The sequence below is a fragment of the Rhea americana genome, unplaced genomic scaffold (genome assembly GCF_003343005.1).
Source record: "Rhea americana isolate MKP2758 unplaced genomic scaffold, rheAme1 scaffold_352, whole genome shotgun sequence".
Classification (NCBI taxonomy): domain Eukaryota; kingdom Metazoa; phylum Chordata; class Aves; order Rheiformes; family Rheidae; genus Rhea; species Rhea americana.
Window position 1 is genome coordinate 128251 of NW_028186482.1, and position 20094 is coordinate 148344.

The window sequence follows — 20094 nt, forward strand, 5'->3', positions numbered from 1 at the left end:
CTGCCCAGCTCCCTTCCCCTCTACCTTCCCCAGCTAAGCAGCAAGGATATTAGCCCAGCAGGGGGTGGGAGAAGATTATTCTGCCCTCTAGACCTGCAGGGTCTGGGAGAATCTCCCAGGGAGATTTGTACCCTGACACCCAGTTTGTTAAATGCTCGTGTACTAGAGGCTTGGTAGAATCTCAAATGCCTGTGTAATGCAAGTTGCAATGGTCATTAATAACAGTGCAGAGTCACTTCATATACAAACCATAAAATGACACCTGGTTTAAGGGTGGGCATTTTCCCCCCTAAGGTCCAGATACAGCAAAGTGTCTAAGCTCCTCACCTTCAGTTATGATAATTGGGTTTTCCCTGGGAAAGTAAGTGTTTGAAGCCTAAATGCCTTGTGACTATGAGTTTCTGAGCCAGCAGTGCTTCTTAAAATGAAGCGGAATTTCCAGTAGGTGAACACCATTCCTGTTTTGCTACCACAACGTCTGGCAGAGATATTCCTGAATCACTGAGCAAATATTGGAGGTATGGTGCAGTAGGCACTGGCCACAGCACCAAGTGATGTGAGAATGTACAGCTCTCTACATAGTGCTTTCTGTTGAAAGCAGAAGGGTCATATGATGCCTCCTTCCATCCCCCAGACAGGCATCCTGCCCCACATGGGGCTATGATTCCCCCCCCCACAAACACCTCCCTCAAGCAGCTGAGCACAATGCATTGATGTGCGTGTGTGCCCTCATCCGCGGCTTTATGCTGTGTGTGTGTTCTCAAGAAAAAGGGTCTTTCCCACTAAGGGTCCTGCTAACGTCCTTATTTCCCTGAAAAATCTATTGCAAAACCTGCCTTCTAAGGCAGATCTTTTTATGGCTTATTAACTTCCACCCACCCCTGGGAACAGCTAGCCACTCCCTTTGTCCTCACCTGTCCCGGACATTTACAGAAGAGATGGGATGCTAGGCACACCTACACACTAAGAGCCGAAGAAGCCCGCAAAGGAAAGGAGCATTTGAGTAGCTTTGCAAAGGAGATATTTTCTAGTTCACAGCTGCAGAATAACATGAAAAGTCTTGGGTGCACTTCAAGGTAAGGGCACAGGGAGGGAAACATTACGGGTGCAGAGTTAAAAATGTATTTATAGAAAAGTCAAATTTAGATACCTCAGGGAACCTGTGTAAGTGATTAATGACCTATGGAATTAGTTACAGTTTGCTCCAGGGTAGAGATTTACTTCATTGTGAGTGTTTCTTGCTGTATTCCAGGTCTTTTAATTTGAAAGAAACTTGTTACACTGACATAGATCCTCAGAGGTCTGTTGATTTTCAGTTTAATCCAAATAAACAAAAATATTGTCCTAAACCTTAAAGCAGCCTGGAAGATGTCATGATTTAGCTCAGAAAGAAGAGCTAAACCTCTGGTGACAACCTCACCGACAGCCATGACAGTTTTTAGGCTTCTTGGAAGAATTTATCTTTAAAGGGTCTGGTCAGTTTACAAGGGGTACCTCAAAGGAGTTCCAAAGCAGTGTGTGCAGTTAGACTGTTTCTATTCAAATTCATATTCTGTTTTTATCTCTTGAACCTTCTTTGAAGAAGAGCAGATTATGAAGCAAAAATCTAAGTAAATAGAAGTAAACAGAAATTACAAAGCAGCTAGTGGCTCACAGGCAAAGAGTGCTCTGAATATGTTCTCCTGCTCTCAGTTACAGTAGGCTTCATGTACTCCCGGTGAAAAGTCTCCATGATGTCATGCTATGAAGGAAGAAAATATTGCAGCAGGCATTCTGTGCATTGTCCTTTATACATTTCCACTGATATGCCTACCAGTTACGAAATCACTCTGCTTACTTATTGTTTTAATACTGTTTCACTGGTCAGCATATGAAAGACTAGTAATGCCAAATATTTGTACTGCTACAAATATCTGCAACATTTGTGCTCAGGATAATCAATAGCAAATGAGCTCTTAGCTAAGTGGGATGTGTTTATATAAGGGACTAAAGGACAGAATTATTTTAGCCCAGCATTGTAAATGGTGTCTGTTGGCCCAATGCACTTACTCATTTTTGGAAATGGCTTGGTTGGAGACTTGCAGTCCCATGATACCAGTATGAGTATTGCACAAGGAATAGTCTTCTAGATTAATACTGGCTTTTACAGAAATGTGCCAGGACAGTGAATGTGCAGACTAGTAGGTGAAACCTTGTGTGCAGGCTGGGAAGGCATGCTGTAGGCTGTGATACTCCCTGCTCTCCCGCAAAGGGTGGCCAAGTCCAGGGGCTGAAGGGCCTGGGGTATTCTTCCCCTCTTGCATCAGCCAGGATGAGTGGCTGCTCCTTTGCCCTGTTGCAGGCCCAGCCAACAGTGAGGCTGAGCACAAATTCTCAGTATGTGTGGATGGATGTGCATGTGCGCGCACATGCGCACGCACACACACACGCACACACACAGATTAACACAGACAGGATGACAGTGCATTTACAGGCACCCACATAAGCACAGTCAGCACAAACAGACCACCTGCTTTCTAAGACTTAGAAAGGGAAAACACTTTCATGAATCTCCTCAGCATCCATCTCCAAGATTGTCCGTCTCTCCCAGACCCTTAATATTTTTGGTAGCCAGTTCCCAGACCCTGAGTCACTTCAGCTTTTGATTCCCAGGCCTTCAGAGTCTCCAGGACTCAGGACTCCCACTCAGCATACTCGCTGGCTAGTTTAGCCTGACACTTGCTACCATATCGCACGTGCACAGATACCTAATAGTGACCTGTTCGGCTCTGGTATCTTCTCCATTCAGGTATTCCTATTTCTCAACTACAAAAGAAGATAGATTAAGCAATTTTTACATTCACGTATATTCACATATTTGATTGAAGACTCTAAAGCAAAAGCTGCAGAATTCGCCTTAATTAAAAAAAAATCCAGCGTTCAAATACCTCTATATTCCACACCGTAACTCAAGTCTTCCAGGTCTTTCATGGCCCTGAACACCCCATTTTTACTGTGGGTCCATGATAGACAGCTTCCCTAGGATAGACAGCATTCCAGGAAGAAGGCAGATATTCAGTATTGCCTTTAGCCATCAGTTAGATATGCATATTATCTAAATTTTGCAACTAATGAGAGTTTATCACCTGACTCTCAGGCTTGCTACCAGCAGCCATGGTGATGACAGCTGAGCTTCATAAGTGCTAAAGTGCTGGCTTTGTTGTTCACATGGAAAAGTAGGAAACAGGAGTATGACTGTTCCATTCTGCAGATGAGAATGTTTATACTCAAAATAGCTTAGAGTTCAAGCCCAGTCCACTGCATTTTGGAAAACATAGCTCAAAATAAGGAGTTCACACTGAGTTTAAAAAAAAAAAAATAAGGTAAGAGAAGCCAACTCAATTCTGCTGGGGAAAATTACCCTTTGGTGGGTATATGATCAGCAAATGATATCAGCTCTTTGAAATATTCTAAAATATGCCAGCTAGAATGACCTGATGATGTGGGGGCCTAGTTAGGGTCAGATCAAAAGGTTTCACTCACCCCTTTTCATTCTTCCTGCAAAACAGTGGCCATGAGTAGATAAGGTGCTTGGTCCAGAGAGCTGTCTCTGAGCTTAGACCATTTGAAGTCCGACCAAGGTGAGACAATGATGAAAGCCTGAAGGAGAAATGGGTAAGGCTGAGCATAAATGCCCAGACCAGGAGGAGCAGCTGTCGTTGAGGTAAAGGTGTGAATACAGTTGCAGAGGGGAAGCAGTTCTCCAGTTTGGAAAGCAGAGTGTAATTATTGTCAGTTCTGTTGAGTTTTTAGACAGCTTTTTTTTTGTATTGAAAATCTCAGATCATTGTTTCTTTTAGGTCTCCATATTCTGGAGGCATTATTCAATGAGGTTTCTCAACAGAACTCAGGAGCCATGGATCTTACCTCCAAATAGTTAAACCATAGGAAGAATTGGGATTTTTTTATTAAGGAAATCCCTACTACCCCTATTAAGTGGTAATTTTCTAGCTCTTGGTGGCTGCTGAGAAAAACTTGAAAACATGAAATGCTTAACCTATGAAGCCCCAGAAATCAAAAGGTAAAGCAAAATTAAAGGCAGAGGAACAGAGTGGAAGGCTATCCAATGTGTTTAGCAGGCTCTGTTTGATGTAGCTTGTGTGTTGTGGAAGGCCAAAATTAGAAGACAGTGATTTTAAGCACCAGAGTTACTAATATAGCTGGGGAAGCCAAAACTGGCTGTATCAAGAAGAAACAATGATCCCAGTGATAAAGTCCCAAGGACAGCATTCCAAATTCAGTGTGTTTTGTCTGGGGAAAGGGTTATTTTCTATTATGTATGATTTGCTTAAACTCTACTTTCTTTCCAGGCATGTCAAATATCTTCTTTTTTTCAACCTTTGGCTGGGACTTGTCTTCTTGTCTGGATTCTTCCACTTGAATAAAAACATTGTGCCGTAAGTTCAGCAGTAGCAAGTGCAACTGGTTACGTGACTTCATCTGTGCAGGGAAGCAAGAATCTGGCTTGTGTCACTTCATTTAACTCCCTTGAGCTTTAGACTAACATTAAAAGGGCAGCAGCCCAAAATTAGGTCTTAGATTCATATTCTGGTATGTGTGTAAATGATTAAATTAGCCAAGTGCAGCTCTTCTGAGCAAAATTTACCATATAGAAATGGAAAAGGGGATTAAGTTGACACCTTTGAGCCCTTCCTCCTCTGTCTATTAAGTGAGGACCAGTGGAAGCAGAAGGCTGTCTGACATCTTGAGGTAAGGGATGGTTCTTGTTTGGTTTCATGACTTGCACTAGCTGCAAGTGTAATCTCAGAAGGAACTGCAAGTGCAATCTCAGATGGAAAGCATGCTTAGGTTTGACTCCTGAAAGCTTATTGCAGTGCAGGAAAAAAAAAAAAAAAAAAAAAAAAAAAGCTAGTTTTGTTAGCTGAGTTAGGATATAAACAGCATTGCCAGGTGTAAAAGATGGGTTATAGAACTGCTGAGATTGTTTTCCCCATGAGTTATGTTCATGCAGATTCTGGAGGAGCTCTGCAGAGTTAGTGACTTCTCACATACCCTGTCGTGCCAAGACTAATGTCATGTTCCTCAAGACACACAAGACTGCCAGCAGCACCATCTTGAACATCATGTTCCGGTTCACAGAGAAGCATAACCTCACCATAGCCCTCCCAGCTGACCAGCTCGTCCACCTGGGCTATCCACAGACCTTCATGACTAGCTTTGTAGAGGAATTTCAAACCATCGGACAAAACTACAATATCATGTGCAACCACCTACGGTTTAACTATTTGGAGGTAAGAGCTATGACTTCTGAGTTCTCCTGTTGGGAAACCTTGTAGAATAAGCCATGTCTCCAGACTAACAGCTCCTCTTCTTTCCCTTACAAACAGGTACAAAAAGTGATGGCAGAGAACACCTTCTACTTTTCCATCCTGAGGAACCCAATTTTTCAGCTGGAATCTTCCTATACCTATTACAAGGATGCTGCCCCTGCCTTCAGAATGTCGAAGGATGTGAATGAGTATTTGGCATCGCCAATGAACTATTACCATAAGGGTAATTACAAAGAAAACATTTACGCCAAGAATAACATGTGGTTTGACTTTGGCTATGACAACAACGCACAAGATAATGAAAACTACATCCAGGCGGTCTTGGAGGAGATTGAACAGACCTTCCACCTGGTCTTGATAGCAGACTACTTTGATGAGTCCATGATCCTCTTAAAACACACTTTATGCTGGGATCTAGATGATGTGATTTACTTTAAGCTCAATTCCAGAAGCAACAACACTGTCCAGACCTTGACTCCTGAAAGTAAGGAGAGGATTAAAGTGTGGTGCTCACTTGACTGGAAACTCTACCTGCATTTCAACCAGAGCTTCTGGAAGAAAATTCAGGAGACCATGGGAGTAGAGGAACTGGAAAAGGAAGTGAATCACTTGCGAGCAAGGCAGAAGGAACTCATGGAGACCTGTCTCTCAGATCAGAGGCCAGTAGAGAAGGCTCATATCAAGGACAAAGCTCTCATGCCTTTCCAGTCAGGAACTGCGAATATCCTTAGTTATAACCTCAACCAAGACTTAGACAGCATGTCTCTGAGAGCCTGTCAGAAAATGGTTATGCCAGAGCTTCAGTACATGTCCTATCTTTATGCCCTTCAGCATCCACACAAAAAGAGGAAGCAACTAGGCTTTCCCTTGTTTTGGAATAGTTTATGAGAAAAAAATCATCACCAAGTTGTAACTAGAGCACACTGTGGTTTCTCATTAGTCTGCAGTTGCTTGTATTGTCAATGTTTGCCTAGCACTTGGATGACCAGCAAGACTCTTGCACACAAGGTGATGGTAAGGTTGTTTTGGAGTTCCTTAGCCATATGAGAATCTCCTTCCTGCAATAGTAGGGTAGCCCAGCAGCACTGAGTGTGGCAAGCAGGACTCAGAGGAGCAGTGTGTGGACAGGATGAGTGAGGCTCTGTGAGTCCAATCTGTGAATCTTTGTGCAAAGTCTTGGATTTAAGACAGCCTTATGCAGCACTAATTTGGCTGTCATTGTCATGATTTGGGGTTAATTATATCTGAAGCTCATAGCTCTTCTCAGTATGCTAAGGAGTGTGCCCTTCAGCAATGATCCTCTTGAGCAGGGAACGTGCCCCTCTACTCCATTACAAAGATTTAAAGGACAAAATACTTTTACAGTTCCTTACTGGTGCCTCCAGCATCATCTAGTTCATCACCCACAGGTTTAGTCTCTTCCTGGAGCATGGAAGTAAGGAAGTGATTAGCTGGTTTTCACAGCAGTGCCATTTATTTATGGCAAACGCATTCAAGATCAAAAATATCACAAACACTGAAGTCAACAGATGTCTAGCCTCTCACTTCTGCTAAGATGTCTTGGTAGGTAGAAGCACAATGTCATCATTACTTTGCTGTTGACTGTGTATCCCTGTATAGATCTGTTTCTTCCACAAGGTTTTACAACCCTGAGTAAGCCAGTTCTGTTCATTTCCCCTAAGGCAAAGTCTCTTTGGACTTGTTTATCTGCCTACAGTGTTGCATTCGTCATTCCTCATCCCCACCTAAGAAGCAAATATGCTAGTACTGAGAAGACAGGAGTACAGGAATCACCATGCTGCATGTCTCACATACATTACAGTGTCTTTGAGAGTAGCAGGTGATTAGGAAAAAACAGAAGACCAGGGAAAATGTATAGTGATACCTCTTGTTCTTCCAGGTCTCAGAGGCTTAGGGATTTTCTGAACCAGGTATGAACGCATCTTCCAAAATAAAACTTGCCAAAGTACTTCTCTTCAGGTGCAGCCTCATCTCTTTTAGACTTGTTTAGACTTTTGACTTCAATTGTGTCCGCACTTCCATTTTTGTGCAGTGAAAAAAAAAAGCTTTTTATTTCTTTCAACATACTACCCTTTTCACTGGGTATTTTTCCTTCTGCCATTTTAATGAAGCACCATAAACTGGTGTTAGGTGTTCATCTTCTCTGACATTATCAGAGAAGACATTAACCCTTGTTAAGCTGGTTCAGTGTTGCAGATCCCAAAATGACATCCTGCTTGGTTCTTCCTTCACTTTCCCAGACGTGATATTGCTGTCACAAGCAGAGGAACAGGCTTTCTGAATACTGGCAGTTTTTCAAAATGGGTTAGTTTCCTGCCTCTTAATCATTAATCATTTTGTTTTGTATTTGACCCCATTTAATAGTAGTCATTACCTCCAAGCTAGTTATAGCTTGTTATAGCAAGTCTTATTTTCCTGCTTTTTAGAAGACAAAAGTGAGGGAGAGTGGGAGGAAATGAGAGCAAAAGAAAATGAAGAGGGAATGCAGACTGGAAGGAACGATTGTATAAGAGAGAAATTAGAATTCCAGTCCATCAGCATTTGTATTCAAAGAGTGCTTTGTGCTTCAGCCACAGCATCTAACCAGTAACTGTATGACACTGAGGAACAAAGGTATTCCACTTTTCAGCTGGATGCTGGAAGTTTTTGGCTGTGGCCTCATCATAACAGTGCTGCGCAACACAACAAGGTGTTGAACGGCTTGCCTCACTTTGAGCAGCCTGTGGGTAGACTCAGGGACTGGATGAATGTGCCTACTGCACTAGGTCACACCTTTGCAGCTCTGCAAGAGGGCTTGTCCAAAGCAGGGCGGTCTGGCCCGGCAACAGCCTGGGGTCCATGTTTCGCTAGGAGAATGTGGGACTTCCCTGTTACTTTTTTCCTCCCACATGTGTCACAAAGTGGGGGACCTTTGTGTTGTTTAGGATGGATTAGTGTCCTCCTTTGCCTCTCTCCCAGGCTTCCTGATGCCAGTGCTAGGTGGGGAGAGAACCAAGTGACAAAGAAAGACTCTTCTTATCCTGATCCACCCACCCCCAGGCTGCTAGACATTGCTGTTACTTCATAACTGCCCTGATATTATGTCAGTGCAGAAAATCGTCAACCCAATCACACCATATAATCCCGTGTACCTTCTATTTGTGGATGGTCAAAGGTGACACAGGCAAGTTTTCTCAGTTTAATCAATACAAAATATTCCACATCCCTTGGTTTCCTCCTCCTCCTCTTCTCCTTCCCTCTTCCACTTCCACAGCTGCCATCCAGGGCTGCCAGCATTGATGGTTGTTGACACCTTTTATTGCTACCTGCTGTACATGACTTAGGCACATGTAGTCTTTCTCAGCTTTCAAAGCCTGGTATAATTTGCTGCAAAGACAAAACTGTCTTCGTCTTTCTTTCTTTCTTTGACTTTGTTTGGCAGGATAAAAAGAAAACAAAACTATTGCAGTCATAAAGAACAATTAATAACCCCTATATTTCTATTTGCGGATACCTCAAGGTTGGTGGATGATGAAAATGGTTTAAAAATAAAGTGATTCAGTGTGTGAGACAGAATGAATTTTGTGGTTAATTATAACAAATCACATACTTGTAATTTCATCCATGGCTCTGTATAGCCTACCCCACTGCTACTTTGGAAACTCTGGCCTCGGAAACTGCATTCCTTGTGCATGCAGAGACCCTAGCCAAGGGTTATGGTCTGTAACCAAGACTCAGACACACTCTGAGACTTTCACAGCTTCATATTCACTCCTTTCATTCCCTAGTCTAACCCTTGTCTCCCAGGACTCAAGTTCCTGTGGCCAAAAATCTCAAATACTGGTTAGGAGAATGGATTGATGGAGGCAGGGATGCTGCTCATTTAGGGCATTTCCCCACCATTGAGAGAGATAATTAAACCTGTCTGGAACATTTTTGCTCATACCTAAGCTTCCCACTGGCGTAATAGTGACAGGAAGGTTCATTAGAAGAACAGCAGCACCACTGATAAATCGACAAACTATCTCCACTGGTGACCTTGTTTTGATATCACAATTGTTAATTATTGCCATTGCAGCTACGGCAGGCAACTTTATTGAACAAGGTGATGAGCAGCCTTGGGCATGGACGTCCAGAGCAGAAATGCCCATCACCAGTTTTCAATGCACTTTTTATAAGAATGCTATCGCAATTTTCAATTTAACAAATATTCCCTTCTTTGTGATGGAGGGAGCAGCAGCAGGCTGAGAGACAGGCTTCTTTTTTCCCAGGGAACTCATGTGCTCTCCCAAGCACTCAGCTGCTGCTAAATGTGCAGCTTTATATTCTTGGGCATGTTTTTGTGTAGCGACAGTATAACCTGCTTATTAGTAACCCATTCAAAGTTATCTTACATTAATTTGCAAACCAATAAACTACTTGTATACTTTGATTCTGATAAATGATCCAGTTCAGTCTAGAAAATGAGAGAGAATAAGTCATGCAGTAGAAATTAAAGAGGACTGTGAGTTAGGCAATCTGAAATGCACTGTCTTGTACCCTGCAGAGAGCAGCAGGACTAATACATTTTAGGAGATCAAAATTTTACTTGGCTACATTTGAATTGAGAAGACAGTCAGGCAAGCTCTTCACCAAAATCAGGGAGCCAGGACATCATGACCATCACCACCACTGAGACCAAACAGACCAACTGAGGTTGCTACCAAAGTCAAAACCTTCCTACAGTGGAGAGTAATAATGAATGGTACCAGTTAGGTAAAGGAAGGGGAGCACTGATGGCTGGGCATGTGCTTACTGGGAGCATGAGAGGCTATTTTCCAGTCCCAGCTGAGGCCAGCATTAGCCTCAATCAGTGCAATACTTATCTGATTTCCAACTGTACTCTGATATGCAAAGTGGCAAGGCCATGTAAGCTAAAACAGTAACAATGTAGAGATTAATGATACCATAATGGATTTCTGCTCCAACAACCATAGCTAAAATTTAACAGGCTTAAGAGAAATTTTTAACTAGCTAGGGCAGAGAAGCAGCTAGCAAGCTGAGGTCCTTTGTAGCATTCCCTGGTGCCATAGGTGCTTTAAGTTCTCTGATCCTGAGGGCCTTCCCCACCCAGCTCTCCAGTCTGCCATTCACATGAATTGCTCATGTGTACATCCCAAGGTTGCTGGAGTTTTCCCTTGCAGCTTTTAGTTGGTGAGTTGCTGTATGAATTTAAGTCAGTCCTTTATCTAGGTTTACTTCAGGAACTAAACATAATGTGGCTGTAACACTGAATATCTAAACTCATGCTTATTTTCACTCTCAGGAAGGATTTTTAACTCATTTATGCTGACAGTGGAAACTTTACTCCACCTATGATGATGAGGTTGACCATGTTCCCATTTGTCTCCTGCTTTCCTCCTGCCTAATATGTTGTTATGACTTTTGTACTTATTACTGTCATTGAAAGCAGAGAAATAAATGTCAGAGCTTCATGGGCTGCTTTGCATGGGAAGGATGAGACAGAAGCCAAGGGTTACACCAATACAGGCAGCAACTGAGCAGGAGTGGGAGCGGGAGCCACCTAACAGCCCCACAAACATCAGGCAAGATGAGGTAAAGTGCCAGCAGTGAGGTAGATGTAATGATGGGATGGGAAGACCCCCAGGATGGCAGGGGATGGGTAAGAGGTAGGCACACCTCCAGCAAAGTTCAGGCCAAGCCTGAGCTTTGTCAGGGTTCTGAGCAGAGGATGCATGACTGGAGGTCCTGGGAAGAGGCTGGTCTCAGCAATTAAAGCATCTTCAGAGGCTGACAAGATAAATCTCCCTGTACTCATGTAGCCATGCCTGTTCTTGCATTGACAAACAGAGAGGGTTTCCAGCAGCAACGTGTAGAAGAGCAGGGTTACCTGCTGTGATGCTGCAGATGGTAGCTAGTTCCCATGACTGTGAAGACCCTTACCTCACAACAAGCAAAGGCTTCCTGCTCACCTGCAGTTGGGCCTGACCAAAGAGATCTGTCTGTTTTGCTATTTTATTTTTAGCATTATCCGCCAGGTTTTTTGTGAGCCTTAAAAACCCAGTTACTGACAAACTTTTGCTATAAGACAGACAGCAAGTCTTGCAAGCCGTAGTTATTCTCTTCCCTCAAGGTATCTCAAATCAGTTGCCCCCACCACAAATACCCAGGGCATCACTTTCCACCCAAAGTCTGCATAGGTTTCTGTGACAGTCGGAGTCCAAATACTGCTGCTTTATCACAAACTTCCATTGGCTTATGTAGGCCAAAACCAGTTTCTTATCCTTTTTTGTATTTTCCCACTTCTGGATCCCTTAGATTCCTATGGGTTAAGGCCCTGGAAGGAAGGGGGGTCCAAGAGAGCTGGCTAGTGTTCAAGCGTCACTTCTTCCAAGCTCAAGAGCGGTGCATCCCAAGGAGAAAGAAGTCCAGCAAAGGGGGCAGGAGACCTGCCTGGATGAGCAAGGAGCTCCTGGCAAAACTCCATCAGAAGAAGAAAGTACACAGAATGTGGAAGAGGGGACAGGCTACTTGGGAGGATTATAAGAATGTTGTCAGAGTATATAGAGACAGACGAGGAAGGCTAAGGCCCAGTTGGAACTGTGTCTGGCAAGGGATGCTAAGGACAACAAGAAGGGCTTCTTCAAATACATCAGTAGCAAGAGGAGGATTGGGGAAACTGTGGGCCCACTAGTGAATGGGGTGGGGACCCTGGTGACAAAAGATACAGAGAAGGTAGAGTTACTGAATGCCTTCTTTGCTTCAGTCGTCACTGCTAAGGGCAGCCCTCAAGAATTCCAGAGCCTGGAGGCAAGGCAGAAGGTCTGTTGAAAGGAAGACTTTCCCTTGGTTGAGGAGGATAGGGTTAGAGATCTTCTGGGCAAGCTTGACATCCACAAATCCATGGGCCCTGATGGGATGTACCCACAAGTACTGAGGGAGCTAGCGGATGTTGTTGACAGGCTGCTCTCCGTCGTCTTTGAAAGATCGTGGAGAACTGGAGAGGTGCCTGAAGACTGGAAGAAAGCCAGTGTCACTCCAGTCTTCCAAAAGGGCAAGAAGGAGGACCCAGGCAACTCTAGGCCAGTGGGGTTCACCTCCATTCCTGGAAAGGTGATGGAACAGCTCATTCTGGAGGTCATCTCCAGGCATACGGAGGAAAAGAAGGTGATGAGGAGTAGTCAGCATGGATTCACCAAGGGGAACTCCTGCTTACCCAATCTAATAGCCTTCTCTGATGGAATGACTGGCTGGATAGATGAGGGGAGAGCAGTGGACGTTGGGTACCTCGACTTTGGCAAGATTTTTGGCACTGTCTCCCCTAACATCCTCCTAGAGAAGCTCAGGAAGTGTGGGTTAGACGAGTGGACAGTGAGGTGTCTTGAGAACTGGCTGAATGGCAGAGCTCAGAGGGCTGTCATCAGTGGTGCGGAGTCTTGTTGGAGGCCTGTGGCTAGTGGTGTCCCCCAGGGCTCCATACTGGGTCCCATCCTGTTCAACTTCTTCATCAATGAGCTGCATGGATGCAACCCTGTCTAACATGCTCAAGGTGATCCTGCCTGAGCAGGCAGTTTGGACTAGATGATCTCCAGAGGTCCAGCCTTACCAATTCTGTGATTCTATCCATCTGTTATTCCAGTTTCTAGCCCTGTCCTGCATTAAGAGATGTTTTCCAAATGCATGGTTTTGGATTGTTGCAGCAGGATCTGAGAGCAGAAAGAAAAAGCAAAGTGCAAGTCTCCTTTCAATCAGATTTCTCCCAGCCTGCAAAGTGTGCCTCTCCTCTCATGCCTTGTGGGAAGTTAGGAGTAGAATCTGGGCAAGAAGAGCGCAACCTCCATGGGTGCTGCTGTCCTTGCATCACCTCACTGTGAGCTTGAGTAAGACAAATCTGCAAGTGGGAGGTCCTGGGCACCTGGGGCTCTGTAGTTTCCAACTCCAGCCCTCACTGATAATGGTGCCTTTGTTGCCCTGTGTTGCTGCTCCAGCGACTGCTGCTGACTCAGGGTTTTTTCCTGGTCGCTGACGATTGCTGCTGTGGGAAGGCCCCGTGATCCAGCAGTGGGGGGAGCCTGCTGCAGGGGGTCACACAAAGGGGGCAATGAAACACAAGGGAAACGCACTCTGCAAAAAGCCAGCTAGGGCCTGGGTGGCTCTGTAAGCAGGTGGTAGTTACCATGGTGGTGGAAAGGAGGGTGAGGAGTACACCACAGTTTGCCAGCACCAGCTGTGGGACAAAAGAGGACACCTCAGACTGAATGGGATTGGGTGAGTACCTTTGCATTTTTTGTGAAACCTTCAACTTTCAGCAAAGCTCCTGAAAAAAATGCGAGCAAAAGTCCCATTCAATTCCACCTTTTCTGTCAGAGGCTGGTTCTTAGCACTACTAGTGAACTACCTGGTATCCCAGAGGCCACTCCATTTCCATGCAAGAGTAGAATGCGTGGATACCTGCTACTCTCCCCCTGTGGCCTTATGACCCAGCTCTGGTCTTCTAACAGCACACTTTCTCTCACCCTGTGGACATACACAGGAGAAACGAGTGTATCAGAAGGGACTAAGAGAGGTTGCGTAGATTTGCCCAGTGAGTGTCAACCCAAGCAGAGCCCCACTGAGTCTCCCCCATCCACAGGCTTGATTGGCCTTGTTACTGGAGAGCTTCATTCATTTCCAGCCCAGGCTTTCCTAGCTGCACTTTAAGGTTGTTCATAAGACCTTCTGTTTTGTATAGAGGAAGATAAGAGCAGGAGAGCAAAGTACACAATCTGTAATTACCAGATATCCAGGCACACACACGAGCGTAGAGACAGAAACTGCCCTAGGTAAGTCTAAGTCACCTAGATGAATGGCGGGGTGTGCTCCAAGAACTCCTCAGCCAGGGACTGCTGATCTCTTTGGGATTACTGCTGTCTCTTGAATGGAAATGCACACGGTGAGAGCTTACAGCCTGATGTGAGAGCTCACTGTTACAGGGACACAGCTAACTCCCATTCTGCAGTCCCAGGTAGAACCCGGCTAGGGAGCAAGCTAGAAGGAGCCACATGTGCGTCTTCCCTTCCCCAGCAGTGGTCCTCTGCAGTAGTGACTACAGCACAGCCCTTCCCACGGGCATTCCTGATTTTTCTTCAGCCTTTGGCTTTGGCTTCATGTGCTACTGGCAGTATCAACACCACTTACGATCTTAGTATCCCATATCCCAAGGAGGGATGATTGGGGTAGCCTCCCTTGGGCTGGGCCCTAAGTAGTGCATACCAAATATGTTCATGATGGCTTTTGCCTTGGGGGGGGGGGGTGCACGATATTTTGCTCTCAGACATCAGTGGCCATGGCAGGAATTGCTGGTTTACTAGTACGCCATGCACTTCCAGGTTCACTCCCACAGTAGGGAAAAACAAGGAGTGTTTAGCTCACTGCCTGTTGTTGTTTGGAAGCTCTCCTTAGATCACACTTTATACATTTGCAGACTGAATAGAGTATCATTTTTTTACTGTCCTTTTTGGGGGGCTGAGTACTCATTCTACATCCAGGTCTTGACTCTCTGGAAGTGCAGACATCCTCTACCTCCTCCAGGATAGTGAGGGGGGCAGCAACCTCTAGCATCTGGGAGCTTGTAGATTGCTGCAAAACCCTCCTGGGTCCTTGAGCGAGTGCTGGGTGCCCAATCAGGCATTCGGCTGGGGTCTGGGCTCCCTCTCTGCTGCTCAGCCCAGTACACTGAGGAAGGTACCTTGGTTGAGCCTTACGAACTCTGGCTCTGCCAAAGAATTTTGCAGCCAAGGTGAGGTCTGGGCTAGCCAGGCTGCCCTGCTATCCTTTCTCAGATTAAAGTTGGTTCTATTACACACTGCTCCAGGGCTTGCAGGGAAGAGAATGGTTTGGGTATCTCCAGAGCCAGCTCTGTAAGCCAATTTTGCTTTTTCAGGTGCCTAAAATCTCATCTTCTGGGTCTTATTGTTGAGATCAGGCATTCCGTCTTGGACACGTAAATACAAAGGCAGGAGGAAATAATACAAATGTCCCTTTGAAGAGGACTGCCAGTTCAGATTTGGCAGTGTCAAGCAGGCCATCAGCATTAAGCATGTCATGGTATGGGGGAGGAATGCATGCCCTGCACAGCATCCTGCAACCCTCTCCAGAGCCGGGCTCAGCTGTGGAGCAGTAGTGAAGAAACATCTAGGACGAAGGTCAGCCCTGAAGATGTATGCAAGAATCCTGGGCTGGTCCCTGTATCTTGGCCACACTGAGCTGGCTAACAATTTGCTCTTACTACAGTAGAGCTGATAATGGGTGTGAGGAACTGGGAACCACAGGTCACATCCCACTCTTTGCTGACTAGCCTGAACTTACTGGAAGCTCTGTTCAAAAGCTGCCTTGGAGATCACTTTAACTTTGTTGTGGGGCTAGACTCTGCTCCAGTTTTGCTTTCACTGGTAGCCAAGCCTCCATGGTCTGCCCAGTTCTGCTTCATTAGTGTTACCCAAGAGTCATTTCGTATCTTTGAGTGGGGATGATTTACCACTGTGTGAAGACTATGTACTCTCAGTGCTGAGTCAATTGTTTAGTCAATTGTCCTCTGAACTAAAATACTGACCTTTTGTTAAGCTAGCTAGCTACCTGTTTTCTAGACCGTATTTGTTTGTGGGTAGCATTCATCATGTACTATGATAAATCCAATTGCGCTTTGACCTGCTCGTGATGGCTCTGTGTCCCAAGCTTGTTACAGCTAATGTGTGGGATCCTGGGAAACAAGATCTCTGCAGAAAGGAGAAAGAGACATTTCCTCTTTTGTAAAAATAATATAAAGGCTTTCTTAAAGAAAGAAAGAACAGCCAACTGACCAATCCTGTCACATCAGGAACAGTCATTCTAGAAATACTGGAAATATACACATAGCCTATATAATGCCTCCCATGTCCCTGAGGCAGACCTTCACAGTCGGAGTCAGGAATTCCCTCTAAGCCAAGTCCTTCTCATTGTCTTTCCCAAAAGGCAATGTGATCAGGCAAAAAGCATGGCTTGACATCCCCTTAGGGGGTTTTCCACCCTGCACCCCTCAGCTCTGGGAAAGGAAAGATTGTCCCAGGGGTGCTCCCCACCCCCCAAGCTCTCCCAATCCTTCCTCCATTACAAACACTTCATTTGGTGGGTTTGTGTGCATTTCTTTTTGCTGTAGCCACCATGGGCTCCCGGCATTTCCCAGCCCGGACAGTGCTATTTGAGAAGGAGTCAAATGGAGTGACATATCGTGTCCCAGCCCTGCTTTACCTACCTTGTGTGGCCAAGCTGCTCGCCTTTGCAGAGGAACGATTAAGCGCAGATGATGCCCATGCCAACCTGCTGGTGCTGCGACAGGGGACCATCTACAGGAACTACGTGGAGGTGAGAGACAGCAAACACCAACAGCAAATAAAAGGGAAGGGGGCATCACCTAGAAAACCATCCAAGGCAGGACAGAAAGCTCTGTCTGGGCTGGGTCGGGGGAACTGAGGCACACTGGGAGCCCAGAAAAGTCAGACCTCCAGGTGCACTGATTGCCTGTGTACCACTTGTGTATGGCACAGCTGAATGCCAGGAGCTGCCTGAAGCACGTTCGTGACTGTGTACAGGGAACAGGGGCAAGGGATGCAGGGAAGCCTAGGCTGAGCTGTGGAGCACAGGAGTGGCAAGGCAGCAGATAGAGGCCCTCACCCAGGCAGAATGGAGGTGAAGGCTTCTTATGCCTCCCACTCCTTTTCTACTTGAGCAGTGGGAAGACATGAGAGTGCTTGAGACTGCAACCTTGAAGCACCACCGATCCATGAACCCCTGCCCAGTCTACGATGAGTTCACGGGCACTCTCTTCCTCTTTTTCATCACGGTGCTGGGAAAGACACCAGAAGCTTACCAGATCATCACTGGCCAGAACGTCACCCGCCTCTGCTACGTCACCAGCTCTGACCAAGGCCTGAGCTGGAGCAAGGTCACGGACTTGACACAGCAGGTCATCGGTAGAGCCATCAAAGGTAGTAATCATGCAAGAGGAGGAAGAGGAAGGGACATCTTCAGAGGGAGAGAAAAGCCAGGGAGGTGTACATGATTTTTGGCTTTCAGGATCAATCATCTGTGCCACAGCTAGAGTCAGTCTCTGGCTGCGACCACATGCCCCAGGGCAGGAAAGCTAGTGAGCATTAAAAGACAGGGTTGAGGGGGGAAAAGAAGAGGACCCCAAGTAGAGGAGAGGGGAATTGGGGATATCTGTATCTCTTTTATTTTCTCCCTTCACCCATCAGTAGCTATTTCTAGGACCCTGCATGAGGAAAACCAGGCACCCCTAGGCTCTGCTGGCCTCCTGTCCAGCAAATTTACCAGGCTAGGTTTGTTTATTATTGCTGCTCCATAGGAGCTTGATTGAAGGGCTGAGCACCTGTGTGGGAGAGCAATATGGGCCCAAAGGAGCAAGGTTTAGGGGAAGGGGTACTGGGTAAACACTCGTGGTGCCAACCCCTAGAGGAAAGAAGCAGGCACCGGCTGCTCCTAATGCTCTTCCCTTCTTTTCTACCCAGACTGGGCCACATTTGCCCTGGGCCCTGGGCATGGGATCCAGCTCCGTTCTGGCCGGCTGCTTGTACCTGCCTACAGCTACCATATTGACTGCAAGGAGTGCTTTGGGAAGCTCTGCAAAACCACCCCACACTCCTTTACATTCTTCAGTGATGACCATGGCCGCAGCTGGCGCTTTGGGGAGTTCATCCCCAACCTGCAGACGGGTGAGTGCCAGCTGGTCTCTGTGGATGAGGAGGATGGCTCAAACATCCTTTACTGCAACGCTCGGAGCCCCTTGGGTTTCCGAGTTCAGGCACTGAGCACTGATGATGGGGCTGTCTTCCATGTTGGCCAGCTGGTCCAGCGGCTAGTTGAACCCCCACATGGCTGTCATGGCAGCATTGTTGGCTTCCCTGCACCTTTTGTTTATATTCCCACTGCTTCCCGGACTGCAACAGCATCTCTCCAAGGCCTAGGTTGCTTGCTGCTCTCCAGGAAGTTCTCAAGATTTTGTTACCTTCCTACTTGGGAAGCAGCTCGTGGAAACATACCCACCACAGCTTTGGGTAGCCATCCTGCATGCAGCCAAATGCGAGCAGGGTCCAAGGAGGTCTGTCCTTCTGGGGAGCATCACAGCAATGCCCATGATGTAACCTTCTTGGACAAAGATGTAGGACAGTGTGATCCCAAAGCTACCTCCAAACCCTCTGTCTTCTTTCAAACACCAACATGGGTGCTCTATTCCCACCCCACAAGCTCCATGTCACGGGTCAACATGGGGATTCATCTTAGTACGTTCCCCAGGGATGCTGAGAGCTGGACTGAACCATGGGTTATATATGAAGGCCCAAGTGCTTATTCAGATCTGGCCTATATTGAGCTGCCTTACTCTGAGTACTCTGCTTCTGGCACACCAGCCATTGCCTTTGCTTGTCTGTATGAGAATGGGACACGGTCCCCTTATGAGCAGATATCCTTCAGCATGTTCACACTGCACGACGTTCTCCAGAACATCCCCTTGAAATCCAAGGCACTGGGACAGAAGAATGTGCCACTGAGTCACAGCAAGAGGAAGGGAAGGAGCTGCCCTGTCTCCTAGAGCCTCCCTGCACCAGAACCTCTTCTCCAAAACCAGGGTGTCTGAGGGAAGCTGCGAGGTGAAATAGCAAGACTACCAAGCTTCCTCATTTAACTTGGGTCCAGTGATGCCAAGGGCCAGAGCCTCAACCAATGCAAGTAGAAAGACCCCCCCATGAAGCTGTTCATTGTGCTGATTTACACCAGCTAAAGATTTGGCTTGCTGCAAGCAAGCACGACTGGATCAAGCTGAAAGCAGATGTTACTATACCAAAATAGGGTTTAATCTGGCCTTTTTTTTTTTTTTTAAAAAAATTTTTTTTGATATGTTTGGCTTGGAGACCTGTGTCACTTCCCTAGTCCAAGGCCTTCTTTCTGAGTATGAGTTGCCTCATGTAACTACAACCACCAATGCCTTCAACTCACCCTGCTGGACCATTGCCACGTGACAAGGGCCAGAGGTTTATGTCTACTGCAGAGGGACCAGGAAGGGACATAGCTGAACTGACAGAGGGTCCTGAGAGCAGATCTGACCAAAACCACTGCCACTGCAATTTGGGCTTTTCTCCAGTGTTAAAGTGAGGTTGAGGAAAACCCCAAGTGCTAATTGTTAATGGGGCCTCTGTGTCAGGAGCATCTCAGGAATCACATCCATTTGCAACCTGCTGCCAGAGGCAAATGCCACATCCTTTCATCCAACTCTGCTGCGGACGATGAGGCAGGGCTTGTGTTGCAAAAAGTGAGACATCCCTGGGGAATGCCTGCATGCCAGCACAGTGCTAGCCACATGACCCAGGCCTTCCCAGCTCTGCAAGAGGGGCTGTAGTCTGGCTGGGTCAGGGGATGCTCAGCCCTAGCAAAGGCAGGAGCTGACCATTTTCCCTGTGTAGAGGAGATCAGTGGCAGCAGGAGGCTCTGCCCCAGCCCAGGGCTACCCACACTCAAAGAAAGCGCAAGCTGGCCAGACCTGCTGAAAAACCAGCGGGTGAGAAAAAGGCCCTTCTGTAAGTGTGGAGGAAATCCCTGACTGTGAAGCAGCAGGTGGCTGTTGATACCATCAGGTCTGGAGCAGGGACAGATACTATTACCTTACCTTTTCCAATGTCTAGGCCTTCCTTCTCTTTGCTCTTTTATCTTCGTTTTTGCCTTGCAGCCTCCCTCCAAA

At 46.3% G+C, this 20094-nt stretch overlaps 2 protein-coding genes across 2 annotated transcripts; both read left to right on the top strand.

Moving 5' to 3' along the window:
• The first annotated feature begins 4960 nt into the window (after positions 1-4960).
• Positions 4961-6248, top strand: GAL3ST2 (galactose-3-O-sulfotransferase 2). Its single transcript, XM_085311957.1, has 2 exons — positions 4961-5291; positions 5388-6248. The coding sequence occupies exons 1-2, from the start codon at positions 5076-5078 to the stop codon at positions 6216-6218; spliced, it is 1047 nt and encodes a 348-aa protein (XP_085168083.1). The 5' UTR covers positions 4961-5075; the 3' UTR covers positions 6219-6248.
• Positions 6249-16508: 10260 nt separating this feature from the next.
• Positions 16509-18951, top strand: NEU4 (neuraminidase 4). The gene is made up of 3 exons (XM_085311936.1): positions 16509-16709; positions 17077-17332; positions 17873-18951. The coding sequence occupies exons 1-3, from the start codon at positions 16509-16511 to the stop codon at positions 18949-18951; spliced, it is 1536 nt and encodes a 511-aa protein (XP_085168062.1).
• Positions 18952-20094: the final 1143 nt, after the last annotated feature.